This window comes from Salvelinus sp. IW2-2015, linkage group LG20 (assembly GCF_002910315.2).
Source record: "Salvelinus sp. IW2-2015 linkage group LG20, ASM291031v2, whole genome shotgun sequence".
Taxonomy (NCBI): Eukaryota; Metazoa; Chordata; class Actinopteri; order Salmoniformes; family Salmonidae; genus Salvelinus; species Salvelinus sp. IW2-2015.
In genome coordinates this window covers 32,239,891-32,255,142 of record NC_036860.1, presented here as the reverse complement: position 1 = coordinate 32,255,142, position 15,252 = coordinate 32,239,891, and the positions used below count along the sequence as shown (strand labels likewise).

The following is a 15,252-nucleotide window of genomic DNA, read 5'->3' as shown; positions in this document are numbered from 1 at the left end:
TATATTTGAGATTATTCAAAGTAGCCACCCGTTGCCTTGACAGCTTTGCACACTCTTGGCATTCTCTCAACCAGCTTCATGAGGTAGTCCCCTGGAATGCATTCCAATTAACAGGTGTGCCTTGTTAATTTGTGGAATTTATTTCCTTCTTAATGCGTTTGAGCCAATCAGTTGTGTTATGACAAGGTACGGATGGTATACAGAAGATAGCCCTATTTGGTAAAATACTAAATCCATATTATGGCAAGAACACTTCAAATAAGCAAAGAGAAATGACAGTCCATCATTACTTAAGACATGAAGGTCAGTTAATACGGAACATTTCAAGAACTTTGAAAGTTCTTCAAGTGCAGTCGCAAAAACCATCAAGCGCTATGATGAAACTGGCTCTCATGAGGACTGCCACAGGAAAGGAAGACCCAGAGTTACCTCTGCTGCAAAGGATAAGTTCGTTAGAGTTAACCGCACCTCAGATTGCAGCCCAAATAAATGCTTCACAGAGTTCAACTAACATACACATCACAACATCAACTGTTCAGAGGAGACTGAATGAATCAGGCCTTCATGGTCGAATTACTGCAGAGAAACCACTACTAAAGGACACCAATAAGAATATGTATTTTTTATTTAACTAGGCAAGTCAGTTAAGAACAAATTCTTATTTACAATGACAGCCTACCGGAGAACAGTGGGTTAACTGCCTTGTTCAGACTTTTACCTTGTCATCTCTGGGATTTGATCCAGCAACCTTTTGGTTACTGACCCAACGCTCTAATCACTAGGCTACCTGCTGCCCCAAGAAGTTACTTGCTTGTGCCAAGAAACACAAACAATTGGCATTAAACTGGTGGAAATCTATCCTTTGGTCTGATGAGTCCAAATTTGAGATTTTTGGTTCCAACTGCCGTGTCTTTGTGAGACTATTTGTGAACGGATGATCTCCGCATGAGTGGTTCCCACCTTGAAGCACGGAGGAGGAGGTGTTATGGTGTGGGGGTGCTTTGCTGGTGACACTGTCAGTGATTTATTTAGATTTCAAGGCACACTTAACCAGCATAGCTACCACAGCATTCTGCAGCGATACGCCATCCCATCTAGTTTTTGCTTAGTGGAACTACAATTTGTTTTTCAACAGGACACTGACCCCAAAACATGTCCAGGCTGTGTAAGGGCTATTTGACCAAGGAGAGTGATGGGGTGCTGCATCAGATGACCTGTCCTCCACAATCACCCGACCTCAACCCAATTGAGATGGTTTGGGATGAGTTGGACCGCAGAATGAAGAAAAAGCAGCTAACAAGTGCTCAGCATATGTGGGAACTCCTTCAAGACTGTTGAAAAAGCATTCCTCATGAAGCTGGTTGAGAGAATGCCAAGAGTGTGCAAAGCTCTCATCAAGGCAAAGAGTGGCTACTTTGAAGAATCTCAAATATAAAATATATTTTGATTTGTTTCACCTCTAAGGGATCGGTGTCCCTAATCCGGGACGGTTGTTGTTCAATTTGCGATAATGTAACTAGAATAACGTTGTAAACAACAGCCAATTCCAGGACAAAGACATAACTTATATGGGCAGAAAGCTCCCGAGGGCGCAGCGGTCTAAGGCAATGCATCTCAGTGCTAGAGGCGTCACTACAGACCCTGGTTAAATTCCAGGAGGTACCACAACTGGAATCACAATTGGCCCAGCGTCGTCCGGGTTAGGGTAGGTTGTCATTGTAAATAAGAATTTGTTCTTAACTAACTTGCCTAGTAAAATAAAAAATAAAAGCTTAAATTCTAACTGCAGTGTCCAATTTACAGTAGCTATTACAACAAAAAAAACATGCTATTGTTTGAGTGCACAACAAAACGCTGGTTTGCTACATTTACCTCTGAAGGTAAATAATGTACTTACATTCAGTAATCTTGCTCTGATTTGTCATCCTGAGGTCCCAGAGATAAAATGTAGCATAGTTTTGTTTGAAAAAAATATATTTTTATATTCAAATGTTGGAACTGGGTTCTACAGTTTGACCCCCACTGCTGGCTCCACCCGCCCCCCCACCTAGATGTGTGGAGGTTAGTGTCTTTTCTGTAGGAAAGCTAATGATTCATCATGTATGACATTTCTGGAGGTGTAAACGTATTTTTTTTAATATCCATAGCATTTTTGTATGTTCTCTATAGTTGGGCTCCCAAGTGGCGCAGCGGTCTAAGGTAATGCATCTCAGTGCTAGAGGTGTCACTACAGACTCTGGTATGATTCCAGGCTGTATCACAACTAGTCGTGATTGGGAGTCCCATAGGGCGGTACACAATTGGCCCAGCGTCATCCGGGTTAGGGTTTGGCCGGGGTAGGCCGTCATTGTAAATAATAATTAGTTCTTAACTGACTTGCCTAGTTAAATTTTTTATATTTTTTTGTACTTGAAAATGTATAAATTGACCAATTTCTCACATTTGGGCAAACTCCTGGCAAACTTGATACAAAATGTTGTGTAGTGTTGTAATTCTTCACTGGATTAGTATGAAACTTTCCACACACACTGCTGCTGTCTTGTGGACAACATCTAAATTACACCTAAAATCCTATCTGAATGTATGGACTTTCTCTTGCATTTCAAAGATGATTTTTGTTGTTGAAAAAGCATGTTTATTTGTTTGTATTATCTTTTACGATATCTAATGTGTTATTTTCTCCTACATTCATTTCACATTTCCACAAACTTCAAAATGTTTCCGATTCAAATGGTATCAAGAATATGTATATCCATGCTTCAGGTCCTGAGCTACAGGCAGTTAGATTTGGGTACGTCATTTTAGGTGAACATTTTAATAAAAGGGGCCGATCATTAAGAGTTAAATTTCTTTGGGTTACTACATGATTCCATATGTGTTATTTCATAGTTTTGATGTCTTCACTATTATTCTATAATGTAGAAAATAATAAAAATAAAGAAAAACCCTTTAATGACCAGGTGTGTCCAAACTTTTGACTGGTACTGTAAATAACAAAAAGTGGGGACTGGAGTTGCAATACACTCAAGCTGACAGATGATGATGATGATGGACAAATTGACTGAGGAAACCGGGATGAGATGGATGAACTTGTTATGAAGCAATGTACTCTCTCTTTCTGTTTGTTTTTTCTTTCTTTCTCTCTCTCTGTTTGTCTCTGTCTCTTCACCTCTAAGTAATTTTCTCTCTCACCCCCACTCTCTCTCTCTCCCTGAGTCTCTCTCTGTCTCTCTAATTCTCTGTCTGTCTGTCTGTCTGTCTGTCTGTCTGTCTGTCTGTCTGTCTGTCTGTCTGTCCTGTCTGTCTGTCTGTCTGTCTGTCTGTCTCTGATTCTCTCTCGGTCTCTCTCTCTGTTACCTTCCTTCTGGGAACCATGTTGTCCTTGTTGCCACTGCCCAATGGGTTCTTGGCGTCCGGCAGAAAGGTAATCCTACTTATCTTCTTGTTCTGCTCACGGATCACATTTGAATACAGCTTCTGTCGTCTCATTTTCTTGTCCTGGGCCATGTTGTGAAAGAACAGAGAGAGAGACCAGAGGGGGAGATTACAAAAGAGTGGGTTTAATTAACTGAGCCATTTCTCCCTTAAGGCCCTATTCTCTTTGTGTATACCTTGGCGGAGCCTCTCCACACCGCCCGACAAAACCAAATACAACAAACCATTCAGCGGGCCTATCAACATTTACACATATCATTCACTAATAGGGCCGGCCCTAGAGACAGAGGCAGCCTCAATCTAGTGCAAATTGGCCATACATGCTCACTTTTTACTCTCAGGGATTAACAAAAGATACATCAGACCCCAAATACCACTCAACCTTCCAGGGCTACTCTCATTTGCTTTGTAAATCCAATTTAATCTGTTCAGAATGAGGCAAGTCATTAATGAGAAACAGGGACAGAGGGGCGGGGGATAATGGAAGCACAAAGAGACTATTGAAGATCATCAGCCGAATAAAATGAACTGGGTAAATGGATTTATGGGCCATCTAGTCATTGCTGTTGTCTGTTTTAGAACTACCTTCATTGTTGTTTTATTAAAACAAACACTTATTTTTTAAGTGTTAAAGTTAAATAAGTGTTTCAAGTTATACGTGTTAAAAGTAATAATTTCTTCAAATGTTCAATTTAAGATTGCTGAATGAAGTAAAGCATAGAGTACATGATTGCTGGAAGCCATACGACCATATTGTTACACTGCCCACCTGGTTATAAGGTGGGAAGACGCACACTGAAATTTCTGTGGTGGTGTAATCAGGCCCAAGGCAGCCAAGATTCACGTCCTGAAACAGCTGCTTGTAGTCCTTCAGGGAAAAGGCCTAAGACAATACACGTACACACACACACACACACACACACACACACACACACACACACACACACACACACACACACACACACACACACACACACACACACACACACACACACACACACACACACAGGTAAATGCTAAATATTACTAGAGAATAGTTATTAAACAGGCAGGTGATGAGAAACACACACATACATTAGACTTGGTTCCGGAAAAGATGCCTGCCTAAGTACAAAAATATTACATTTTTCCTTTACACTGGTCATTCCTAAGTGCTTGTATGTTTGGGTCTTTTAGTATAAAGAGGGAGTGTGTATTGTACCCTGGGGAGTGGAGTCCCAGGGACAGGTTGACAGAGAGATGCTCTCTCTTAGGCAGAGAGAGGGTAAGCGCCTTAATCCGCTATGTACGTCTGAGGTGCACTCGAGAAGCAATCCACAAGCTGCCCCAGACAATAGGGGACTAATCATTCCAGATCGGACTGGCTCCTTTTAGGGGCTCAGGCCACTTTGGAATTAGCCATTGGTCATGGACACTGTGGGACGGCTTCTTGTTTTGTTTTTATCTTTCTTTCTTTTCAACCCCCTCCCCACCCTCATCCGCTTTCACTTTTGTGATACCCTCCACATTGGGGTGTTTTACAAATCTACCCTGTAATCTTGTCAGATGATGGTGAACATGGCACAGTGGGGATACATGGAGAGAAAAGGGGCAGGGGGAGAGGCTAGTGGCAATTGTGGTGTAAAGTGACCTCTAAATACTGATGGGTTAGGGAAAAAAGCTAGTCAGATCAAAACTTGGCAACCGTAACCATCGTAAGAGCATCAATTACCTATCGATATCCTTTCATACACTGGCCCTTACTACTATCACCGGGTTTCCAATCTATGCTTAAATTATGGTAATAATGTGATAAAATAAATTTTCTCAAACTAATTGGTACCTTAACAATTATCAGTAGAGTATCTATTTACATTAGCTACCTACTAAATAAAAAATAGTAGGTTACGTTATAACATTATCTGAGTGTTTTGTCTTCGAAAGTGAATATCTACTACTGTATGTGGATGTCTGCAGTCTGTGCTACACTACCTTATGGGAGCGGGGCTGACTTTCTCTGTGCATCAGTGGAACACACCTGCAGGGCTCAAGCTGGTGAACGACAATGAGGCCGTCATTACATGCAAATGGACGTCTTTGCCTCACTTGCTCTCTTTTATTCACCTTATTTTCTAACAACTGGATCCGGCCTGTGAGGGGGTTAAATCTAGACAGCGGGTGGTTTGATTTAAAAAAAGAAAACCACTGTGGGGTGGGGGGGGGGAAACTCAATATACTTTAAAATGACTAAAACCAAATTGACTGTGTCCAGCTCGCTAATAATCACCTAAATTAAAGCTAGACAGTCAGGGAGTATCAAGAATTTTTAAAACAAAGGATAGAGGACAATCTTTATGACGGCAAAGAAATATAACTAATTTTCAGTGCGCACCCCCCACCCCCTTGTGTGAGACCGAATAGGACCGAATGCGCCCCCCGGGGCAAAATTAGTTTGACTCCCCTGCTCTAACACGTCTCAAAATTGTTTTCTTACCTCATCATCTCAGTGCTAGTAGCACATTTTCTAAATATAAACATTATTTATTTTTTACAGATGAATATCCGGTCTTTCTATGTCAAACATTTTTGTTATATTTCAGTCTTCTCTGTGATGTATATAAAGTGTAATATTGGGATGCAAACTCCAAATTGAACACATTTCAACTCTATATCTGACATGGTACTGGTGTCTTCTTTTTTTAAGCCCATAACCATGTGTGTGAGGTGTATACTTTTGTTTCAAAGTAGATTTGTTTAAGACTACCAAGAAACACTTTACGTGTCCCTGATTTATTCCACTGCAGTAAAAGGTTTAAGTGCATCTTACAGGAATTAGACAATTAACCTGCTGTTTTGCATTCGTTGCCACTAAAGGGCCCCTCCTTTAGTTGTTCCGTTTGTAAAGGAGAATCTGAGGATATCATCTGTCGTCAAAGCACATTGTTTGTGCGACTTGTGTGACTGATTATGCCCTTTGAGATTAGGCAAATGGCTGTCATGTACTGTAATTATCCCAGTAACCATATTGAGAAATGTAACAATAGCCTGGCTTGTTAGTGTGGCAATTACAAATTAACACACACACACCTTGTAAGTGACTCTCTCATTTCAATTGTTTCTCTCTCCTCATCTGTGCCAGGTAGCCCTCAGAGCTGCTTCTCTGCATGGAGGTATATCTCTGTGCGGTTCTGTCACTGCCCAGCTCCCATCATTGTTTTACCTATAGAGGGCAGCACTGTGTAGGAGCCGGAGGAGCATTGCGTCTAAGAGGTGTAAGTAGACGTGTGACCATCCTCATCATCATACTGCAGGACAATGCGGTTTTCACTGTGCCATGGGGCGTTCTCCTGGTGCCAGAGGTGCAGTGGTTCTCTGCTGCATTGGGAGAGAGGGGCATCCCTTGGAAGCCCTGCTTGCAGCGAGAGCCCCAACCTGAGCTTGGTGGAGACACAGCAGCCTGTGGAACCAAAGCGAGCTGTACCCAACCGTCTTGGTGGAAGGAGTGAGTGCTTGGGTGGGAGTCAGGTTTGACGAGGATGGCGTTCCTAAGTGGTACGTTAGCATTAGGCCTGTATCCATCTGTAGACTGGGGCTTCCATTGGGGCCCGGGACCGATACAGGGTGAGGTTATGGTGAGAACCACGTCCTGGTGATTGTGTTGCAGGAAAGGGAGAGGTGTTGAGGTTGATGTTGAGGTGGACGGTGGGGGGCTGTCTTAAGGATATGCGATTGGAAGTCTGTGCCACTGTGCTTGGAGGCGGGGTTAATGCTGTGGTTGGTGGTGAGGGTAAGAGTGGGGGTGGGAGTAGGAGTGGGAGTGAGCCTGGATCCTGGCTGTGGGTCTAGGGATGTCAGTGGGGGGGCTCAGGTAGCAGTCTCTCTGTCTGGCTTTGCCCACCTGAGTTTGGGATTGACTGTCCACTGAGCTTTATTGTCTTTGGAGATCTGAGTAACCTGTGAGTAGGGGTTGTAAAAAACAGAACACACATGTGGAATAACATCACAGTAACCAATAGGCTAACAGCAATATGATCAGCTCAACAACGACAATAATGAAAAAACAAAATACTAGTTCAGGGTTAGGTCAATATCAATGATGTAGGAAATGGAAATAACGCTTGATCGATGAGTCTTACAGTCTGTAATGCATCTAAGAAGGACCCTATCTGACCAAGGAAAATATGGTAATAATAACCAAATATTTCAAGAACCAGGAGGATGCCAATGTACTGGACATTTTCTTTAATTGATATACAACCTCAATGTACTTCACATGATAGAGAAAAACCAAAAAGTACTTCAAAATATTATTTTGAAAAATACAACTTCATAATGTACTTCCCATGATTGAGAAAAACAAAAAATACACTTAAAATTATTATTTTAAACCATCACATTTTCAATTTGTGAACAACATAAGAGGGGTATCATCTGTTCCTTAACTCAACGTATCAGTGGGACGATGGATGGAAGATTCCACCCAAAATGCAGAAAAAATACCACTCTTTCCTTATGTAACTGATGCTTTGTGGCTATTGTCGTGGCCATGTACAGAGTGGGCCTTTCATGTAATGTCGGAGCTCCTCTGAGCATGGCCCTCACAAATTATTCTGCCGGGCTCCGAGGCTGTGTGCCTCAGCATCTAATGCCTCTGATTTAGCAAACACCAGCTTTCCCTCATTCTAATGGGAAAATATTTACACTCCTCTCCTCTGCCAAGGCGGCATTAGGGTGACCGCTCAAGTGCTCAAAATAATGATGCTTCTCCATTCCCCTCGCTTTTTCCCGCCTGTAGAGGCTCCGTTTCAGGAGTGTTTTCAGGCGAAGGCCCTATTGTGCCTCGACAACTCCATCAGACGAAGATTGGGTCTGTCGTGGGGGTAAAATGAAAATCCCAGGTGACAGTAGTGCACCCACTGTGCAGACATTTTCATCTTGAGCAGAAAGCCCCGCGCTGGAAGTTATGCGTTATAAGGCAATGGGGGTGTTTTCGTAAGCAACCCCCACCAAAAACACACACAGGAGAGAAAATCAATGGGATCATAATGTGAAAAGGAGTGGAGAGGGTCCCACCTTGAGTTGCTGGGATTTTTGGAGCCACCTCAGCTCTGGGTCTGAATTGTCCTCTTGGCTTTCCTTCTCCTGGCTCCCACCAATGGTAATCTCCTCAGTAGTATCCAACATCTTCGGATAGAAATGGAGAAAAGATTAAGGAGAGTGGGGCAAAAAGTGTCATTCAAAATTAAAGAGCCCCTCATGGGACAGATTGAAAGACATCAGGTATCTAGGTGGGAACATTTTTGTCTGTGCTGTGTAACACTGTATGAATACATGGTTTGCGTAAGAGCAAAGCATATTGGAGGTAAACATTTCAAGGCACGATAAACTGCGAGTCAATCAATGACAGTCCAGTCAGGTGCACAATACTCAAAACCGCCCAATGTATCCCTTATTTTCCCCAAATAATGACAAAAACACTCCAAAGAAAAATACTATTTTGAGAGAATGCATTTTAAGGCACTAAACTGCATGCTTAAAATGTGTTACTCAGTATTACAAGAATACTGGGCAAAAACATAGTATTGATGCTTCGCTAGCCACCAAACCCACTCTACTCTGTCAAATCTGTAGCATAGGCCTAACCTATATATATATATATATTTTAGTAGCCTGCACAACAATCAATTCCCTCACGTTTCGGCCTAAGCTTCCACAAACCCTCACATTATATCCATTCTCCTTCATGTTGTCCTATAATGCACCGTTTTTGAGAGAGAATGTCTTCAGCTAATGCCGTAATGAAAATCATTTAGTTAACTTGGAGGCCTCCCTTGGCATCCCAAGGACAATCTGAGAGGATCGATGGTATTGACAGACTGAGGAGTTCCTTGTTGAATGCCACTAATTCTGGGAGAGTGAATAGGCGAAGGTCAGAGAGAGTGAGTGGATGGAGTTGTAATATATCCATCAATAAGTGTGGCGTCAAACTGTTCTGTCTATCTGCTGAAAGGCCAGGTATGCGGGGAGCTAGGCTGATAACACGATGCAGTGTCCTCCCTATCTGGGCAAGAAGGCACACAGATGATAGCTAAGCGGCGAAAAAAGCAGAACCGGTGTTGCAATAAAAAGCAAATGAAAGAAGTAACTGAATGATGTTCTATTTTGGTCTGAAGAGGGACATTTTTGTATTACTATCATGGTGGGATTTGGTGCAGGATACATGTGACGTTATGGCCTATCCTCTAACAGAAACCGGTGCTAAAATGGCTGCCAGCTAATCTAGGTGGACCAAAAAAATCAGTAGAAATACATTTTATGAGTAGTAGCCTAACTTCTCAATGTCAAACCAGGGGAAACTAGGCCTATATTGTATGTATCATTGCCATTTCAATGGCAAATATTTGAAAAACAGGTCTCTTTAAATGCTGATATTTAAAGATTGGTTTTGTAACTAAGTTAGCTGTTGGTCATTTGGCACATCAAACTCAAGGTGATCCTAACAGTGTCCAGGTGTGACACTGTTGGAGCAGCAGCTGTTTTGTGTATAGATCAGTAACAGGTGTCAATGATTCCACCACATACACCATCCATCCATCCACCCACCTCTCTCCCCAGCTCTCCCATGGCAAAACAGGCCACAACCTCTGCCCGTGCCCCCTGCCACTGCCTTTTGTCACCCATTATAAAAGTCCCAATCAATTGGAGCCAAATGATCTAAGCCAAATTGCATTTTGAGCATCGTAAGCTGTGTAATATCTATTCTGCTAAATTGGGGTCGTAATTGTCCTCCTCTCGGCGAGATGGGCCACAACAAAGTCCAGGCAATCGCGGCATGCCATTTTACCTCGAGCCGCCCAGGAAATATCAGCTTTTGCAATGAAGACTTCAAAGGGCTGCGGATCTTGGATTGCTATTTGCTTGCTATTGTGGCCAGGCCCAGGCAATCTTGATTAGGTGTTTACACTGAGGTAGGGTATATAGTGGCAGAGAGCCCCCGGGAGGCTTTGGTCTAAAGCTATTAAGAGATTGTACATTATGTCCCATGGCTTTGAAGTGAGGGCCTGAGAGACAGGCGAGGGACTCGGCGGGCTGAGTGCAATAGCTGAAGATTGCTGCTGCTACTTCTGTCTTTATCAAAGGGGGCCACTGCTGGAGCCCATCGTTGCTCCTGCCACTCGCCGGCTACAAAGTTGGCGCATTACAAGATTGTGTACATTTAATAACACTGCTAATTATCGCAAGTTGGTTTCCAACGGTCTCGTCGGTCAAATACCAAATTGGGCCTTTTAAAGAGAGCCCAAGGAGCATGCTTAGCTGGGCTCGGATAATGATGGTGGTGAAACTGATGCGATTTGGCTAGGGAATTGGCTTCTTTTGAAGGACATTGTGGACAAAGAGAAGGAAGCGCAACATGTGCAGCAGAAGTATCCAAACCTAAAATGATATCAGAACAGAATGAGTAGGCCTGGTAATTGTGACTTGTGTTTGTTCTGCTGTTTTGGCTGTTTGAAGAGTTCAACTCCATCTTCGCCGAATGGCTATCCTTATACAAATTATACAACAACAAATCCTTCTTCAAATGTTCTAAGAATGTTGGACTGCTTCATTTCATGTTGCTGGGTTTCATCAAGGAGGCGGTAACACCCACAAGCTGGATCATTCTCAAACGAATGTACTAAAAAAGGATTTAGCCTACACTACACGCAAATGGTTGACCGAAACTTTTATCCACAATGTCAGCCCTTGAGTAAAATATGTTGTGTAGTCAGTAGTAGCAATTTGAAACTAACAAGCTAAGTCAGAGGAGACTGCCAAAACAGACAGTTTTGGGGAGGGAGCAGGCTCTTTTTGCTGTACAATGCTAACGGCTCTTGACTATGCTAATCTGGATGATACAAGACATTGTGACAGGCCTAGGGGCTCAGATGGATAGATGGTAGATGGGGGAAAAGGGTTTGGAGATATAGCTACCAGAGAAGCATATACCCCAGCACAGAGGGAGCAGGTTACCGTCCTCAGCCAATTATGCCCCTGTGCCAGGTGCAGGGGGATATCTAAGAGGCTATTGGTAACCATGCCTCTCTGATGTTCTTAATAGCTACTGTTGTACAGATCAACTCATAATAGGCACTACATAGCCAGACATGGCTCCCTTTCCCTTCTCAGAGTGGATGGCAATTGAAAACAGCATTGCTCCTGCCAAATTAATTTCCCAGACTGGGTCAGAGACCACTGCTGCATATTCTTGTTTCCATGTGAGCCGAAATTACATATTCATGTTTTGGATGATAGAAATGGACGGGCGTGAGTCTGGTTAGATAAAAGTTTTTGCCTTTTGCTTTCTTTTATTTAAAAAGATATGAGGATAACCTAGGAAGATGTGTTCAAATATTATGGTTAAGGAAAGGCAGTCTATCATTTTGCTCATATTTGCCATTGAGAGGATTCAAAAGATAATCGAAATTTGAAGCTGACTATTGATAATGGCAACGTTTAATATTCAGGAACACAATGGATACGTTTAGAGAAGGCTTTTTCCAAAGAATCTGACAATCTTCACATCAGGAGAGTGTGAATACTAAGGTGTTGGATCATGTAATGTTAAGACACTGTTTAGCCTTTATCTTCAACAGCCAATTGTTGCTGTTGCCTGAACGAGCGTCTGCTATTCTCATAAGAATTTAAAAACCATTGACAAAAAATAATTTCATATATTATATATTTCAGTGAGGTGCAGTCTACTCTGCAATCCTTCTCACGGAATATCAGTGGTCAATGTCAAAGCCTCCGTCTGCGTCATTAATGCCAAACTCAGCGTAATATATATATTTTTTTAAACGGCAAAGTATACGTTTACAGACGTTAACAAGACTGAATATTGACCTAGCACATGTAAATGACTTCTCTCCAGAGACGCCGGGCAGCATTTAAAGTCAGTATTATGGAATTAAAAAACACATAACAGGTATCATCATAGGTATCAAATACCAGTATACTACGGTGCAATAAAATGTAAATAAAATAGGCATTGACCCAAGACCAAGACAACCCCCTCCCATCCCCTATACCATAGGCGAAATTGCCACAGGGTACTCCACAAGACATGCCACCAGAGGACTCTTCACAGTCCCCAAGTCCACAGCAGACTATGGGAGGCACACGGTGTTACATAGAGCCATGGCTACATGGAACTCTATTCCACATCAAGTAACTGATGCAAGCAGTAGAATCAGATTTTGAAAAAAACAGATAAAAATACACCTTATTGAACAGCGGGGACTGTGAAGAGACACACACACACAGGCACAGACACATGTATACACATAAACATGATGACACATGCACTCTACACACGTACACCAGTGGCGGCCAGTGGCCTTATTTCTATTACAGCATATTGGATGACTCTCATTCATATTCCATTCACCCAGTTCAATGTAACAGCGATTTAGGCTACTAGGTTTAGGCTACTACATAATACTCACATTTTCCCTATACTCATTATGAGGTTGCTACAACCTAGTCTATGAATGAACGTTTACAAAGTAGGTGCACACAGGTCGAGAAACAAATTTGAGGTGGCAGACAGTGACATTCAATACCGCCTTGCACACTACACTCTTGTCTGCATCTAGCTGATGTAGGGTGTAATCATTAGTCCAACAGTTGCAAACAAGAGTTTATATTGTACACATGCAGGTATGTTTATCCCCGTTTTGTTCTGTTTGCTTTCTTTTTAAGAAAAGTTTTTCAACAGAATCGGCAGAATGAATACACCCCTGATCACGCGTAAACAGAGTTGACTCTCATAACAGCCACGTTCAATCTCATAACAGGACTTCAATGCACAACACATCAGCTGTATGTGACCAGGTGAAAAAACCTTTCCAAGCCAAACCACTACACACAGCCTACATAGTTGTCACCGTTTTAGCTAAAGTAACGTCATAGTCAGCATAGATAATCGAACTAACGCATTAGTAAATCTGCTACAATCATGCAGTAACGTTAGTGTACAGTCAGTAAGCAGTTACACCGGTGGGCCCAGCTGGCAATAAATTAGTAATACCAAAAGCTTACCTTGACTTGGAAGAGTTCCTGTGTTGTGTTGGATAGTCATAGCCAGCTAGCTAACATAGCATCCCTCTGTTTGAGCAGGGTGATTCTGTAGGCTAAACTAGCCAACTGCATTTGCTAGATAAGTAAGTGAAACGGAAAAAAAATGACAATCTCTTGCTCCCTCTATTTCTCTCTTGCTTCTCTTTCATTTTGGAAGAAATGTATTTGTTCAAAGCTGTTCAACTATTGTCTTTCTCTTTTTGAGTCAACTACTCACCACATGTCATGCACTGCAGTGCTAGCTAGCTGTTGCTTATGCTTTCAGTACTAGATTAATTCTCTGATCCTTTGATTGGATGGACAACATGTCAGTTCATGCTGCAAGAGCTCTGATAGGCTGGAGGACGTCCTCCGGAAGTTGTCATAATTACTGTGTAGGTTTATGGAAAGGGATGAGAACTATGAGCCTCCTAGGTTTTGTATTGAAGTCAATGTACCCAGAGGATGGAAGCTAGCTGTCCTCCGGCTACACCATGGTGCTACCCTACAGAGTGGTGTTGAGGCTACTGTAGACCTTCATTGCAAAATAGTTATTTGGTGATGTGATTATATTTAGTATAATTTGACCTAAAAAGTATTTTTTAAATGTCTTACTATTTAAAAAAAATATGAGTAGTGTGGTAGTAGATTAGTGGCTTGAAGGCACACACTTAATGTGTTATGAAGTGTTATGAAATGTAATGTCATGTAATATTTTTTATTGGATGTAACTACCTTGCCAGCAGCTAATGGGATCCTTAATAAATACAAATATGTAATTTCACAGGATTTGTTTTTGGACGGAAGCTGTAGATATTGATAAGAAATGGCACTTCTGTAGCCAAATATCGTATTCATATTGTATTTTGTTTCTAAGCATTGAAATGACCTGCTATTATGGTGCATCGGTCAGTTATACAGTTTAAAGCCGTTATTTTAGAATTTTTGCCCAAAGTCAACCTTTAAACTAACTGTCCAGTGTTTCCAGATTTCTATTAAATATGACTTATAATTAATTACAATATGAGTGAAATATTTTTCCTTCCAAAAGTTTTTAATTAAGTATGTTAAAAAGCCGCTTCCTGTGTTGGAATGGGCGTACCCCAACAACAGAATGGTGTGGGTGTATACCGGTCATTAAAAATATTCATGCGAGTAGACCGCTGATTGGCCAGCTCATCCTCCTTGTTGTTTTTTAAGTGTTTTTTATCCACAAATGCCACAAATGCGAGTATAGGCAACATTATTTTGGATGAGTAAGCAACATTATTTGGGAATGAGTTAACAGAATATGTACTTTTAAAAGTGAGATTTTCACTGGATAGTTACTTTAAAAGTGCAACATTTCCTCTCAGCCTCATGGCAAAATGTGTAGAGTAGCAAGAAATTTGCTTTAAAACTGAAATGTTTTCTTTCATCCTTATGGCAAAATGTGAAGAATAGCACGAGATGAGCTATAAAACTGCACATTTTTTTCCACGTCTATTGTTTGTCCACCCAAATATCTATACCACACTTTCGCCATTGCCCTATACAGAGACACAGCACCTTACCACAATAATTTCAAAACGACTAGCCCAAATGTTAATTTCCACAATAAAAAATGCCATAGTGTATGAGTGGTATGGGACATGGCTTTCACTAATCCAGTGAGAGTGTGAACTATCCTAGCCATTTGAAATGATCATTATCCAATAGCAAATAGCCTAAGTCCGTAATGGCATGTAATAGGTTACAGTG

The 15,252-nt window shown here is 41.7% G+C and overlaps 1 protein-coding gene across 1 annotated transcript in view; it reads right to left on the bottom strand.

The window, feature by feature from the left end:
• The window catches only part of LOC111981720 (jhy protein homolog), a 45,901-nt gene that overhangs the window by 1,341 nt on the left and 29,308 nt on the right, over positions 1-15,252 (bottom strand). Inside the window, exons 2-4 of the mRNA XM_024013123.1 lie at positions 8,488-8,598; positions 4,205-4,318; positions 3,358-3,498 (exon numbers count right to left, since the gene is read on the bottom strand). Of these exons, the coding sequence (XP_023868891.1) occupies positions 3,358-3,498; positions 4,205-4,318; positions 8,488-8,598 (366 nt within the window). The remainder of the gene's footprint in view (positions 1-3,357; positions 3,499-4,204; positions 4,319-8,487; positions 8,599-15,252) is intronic.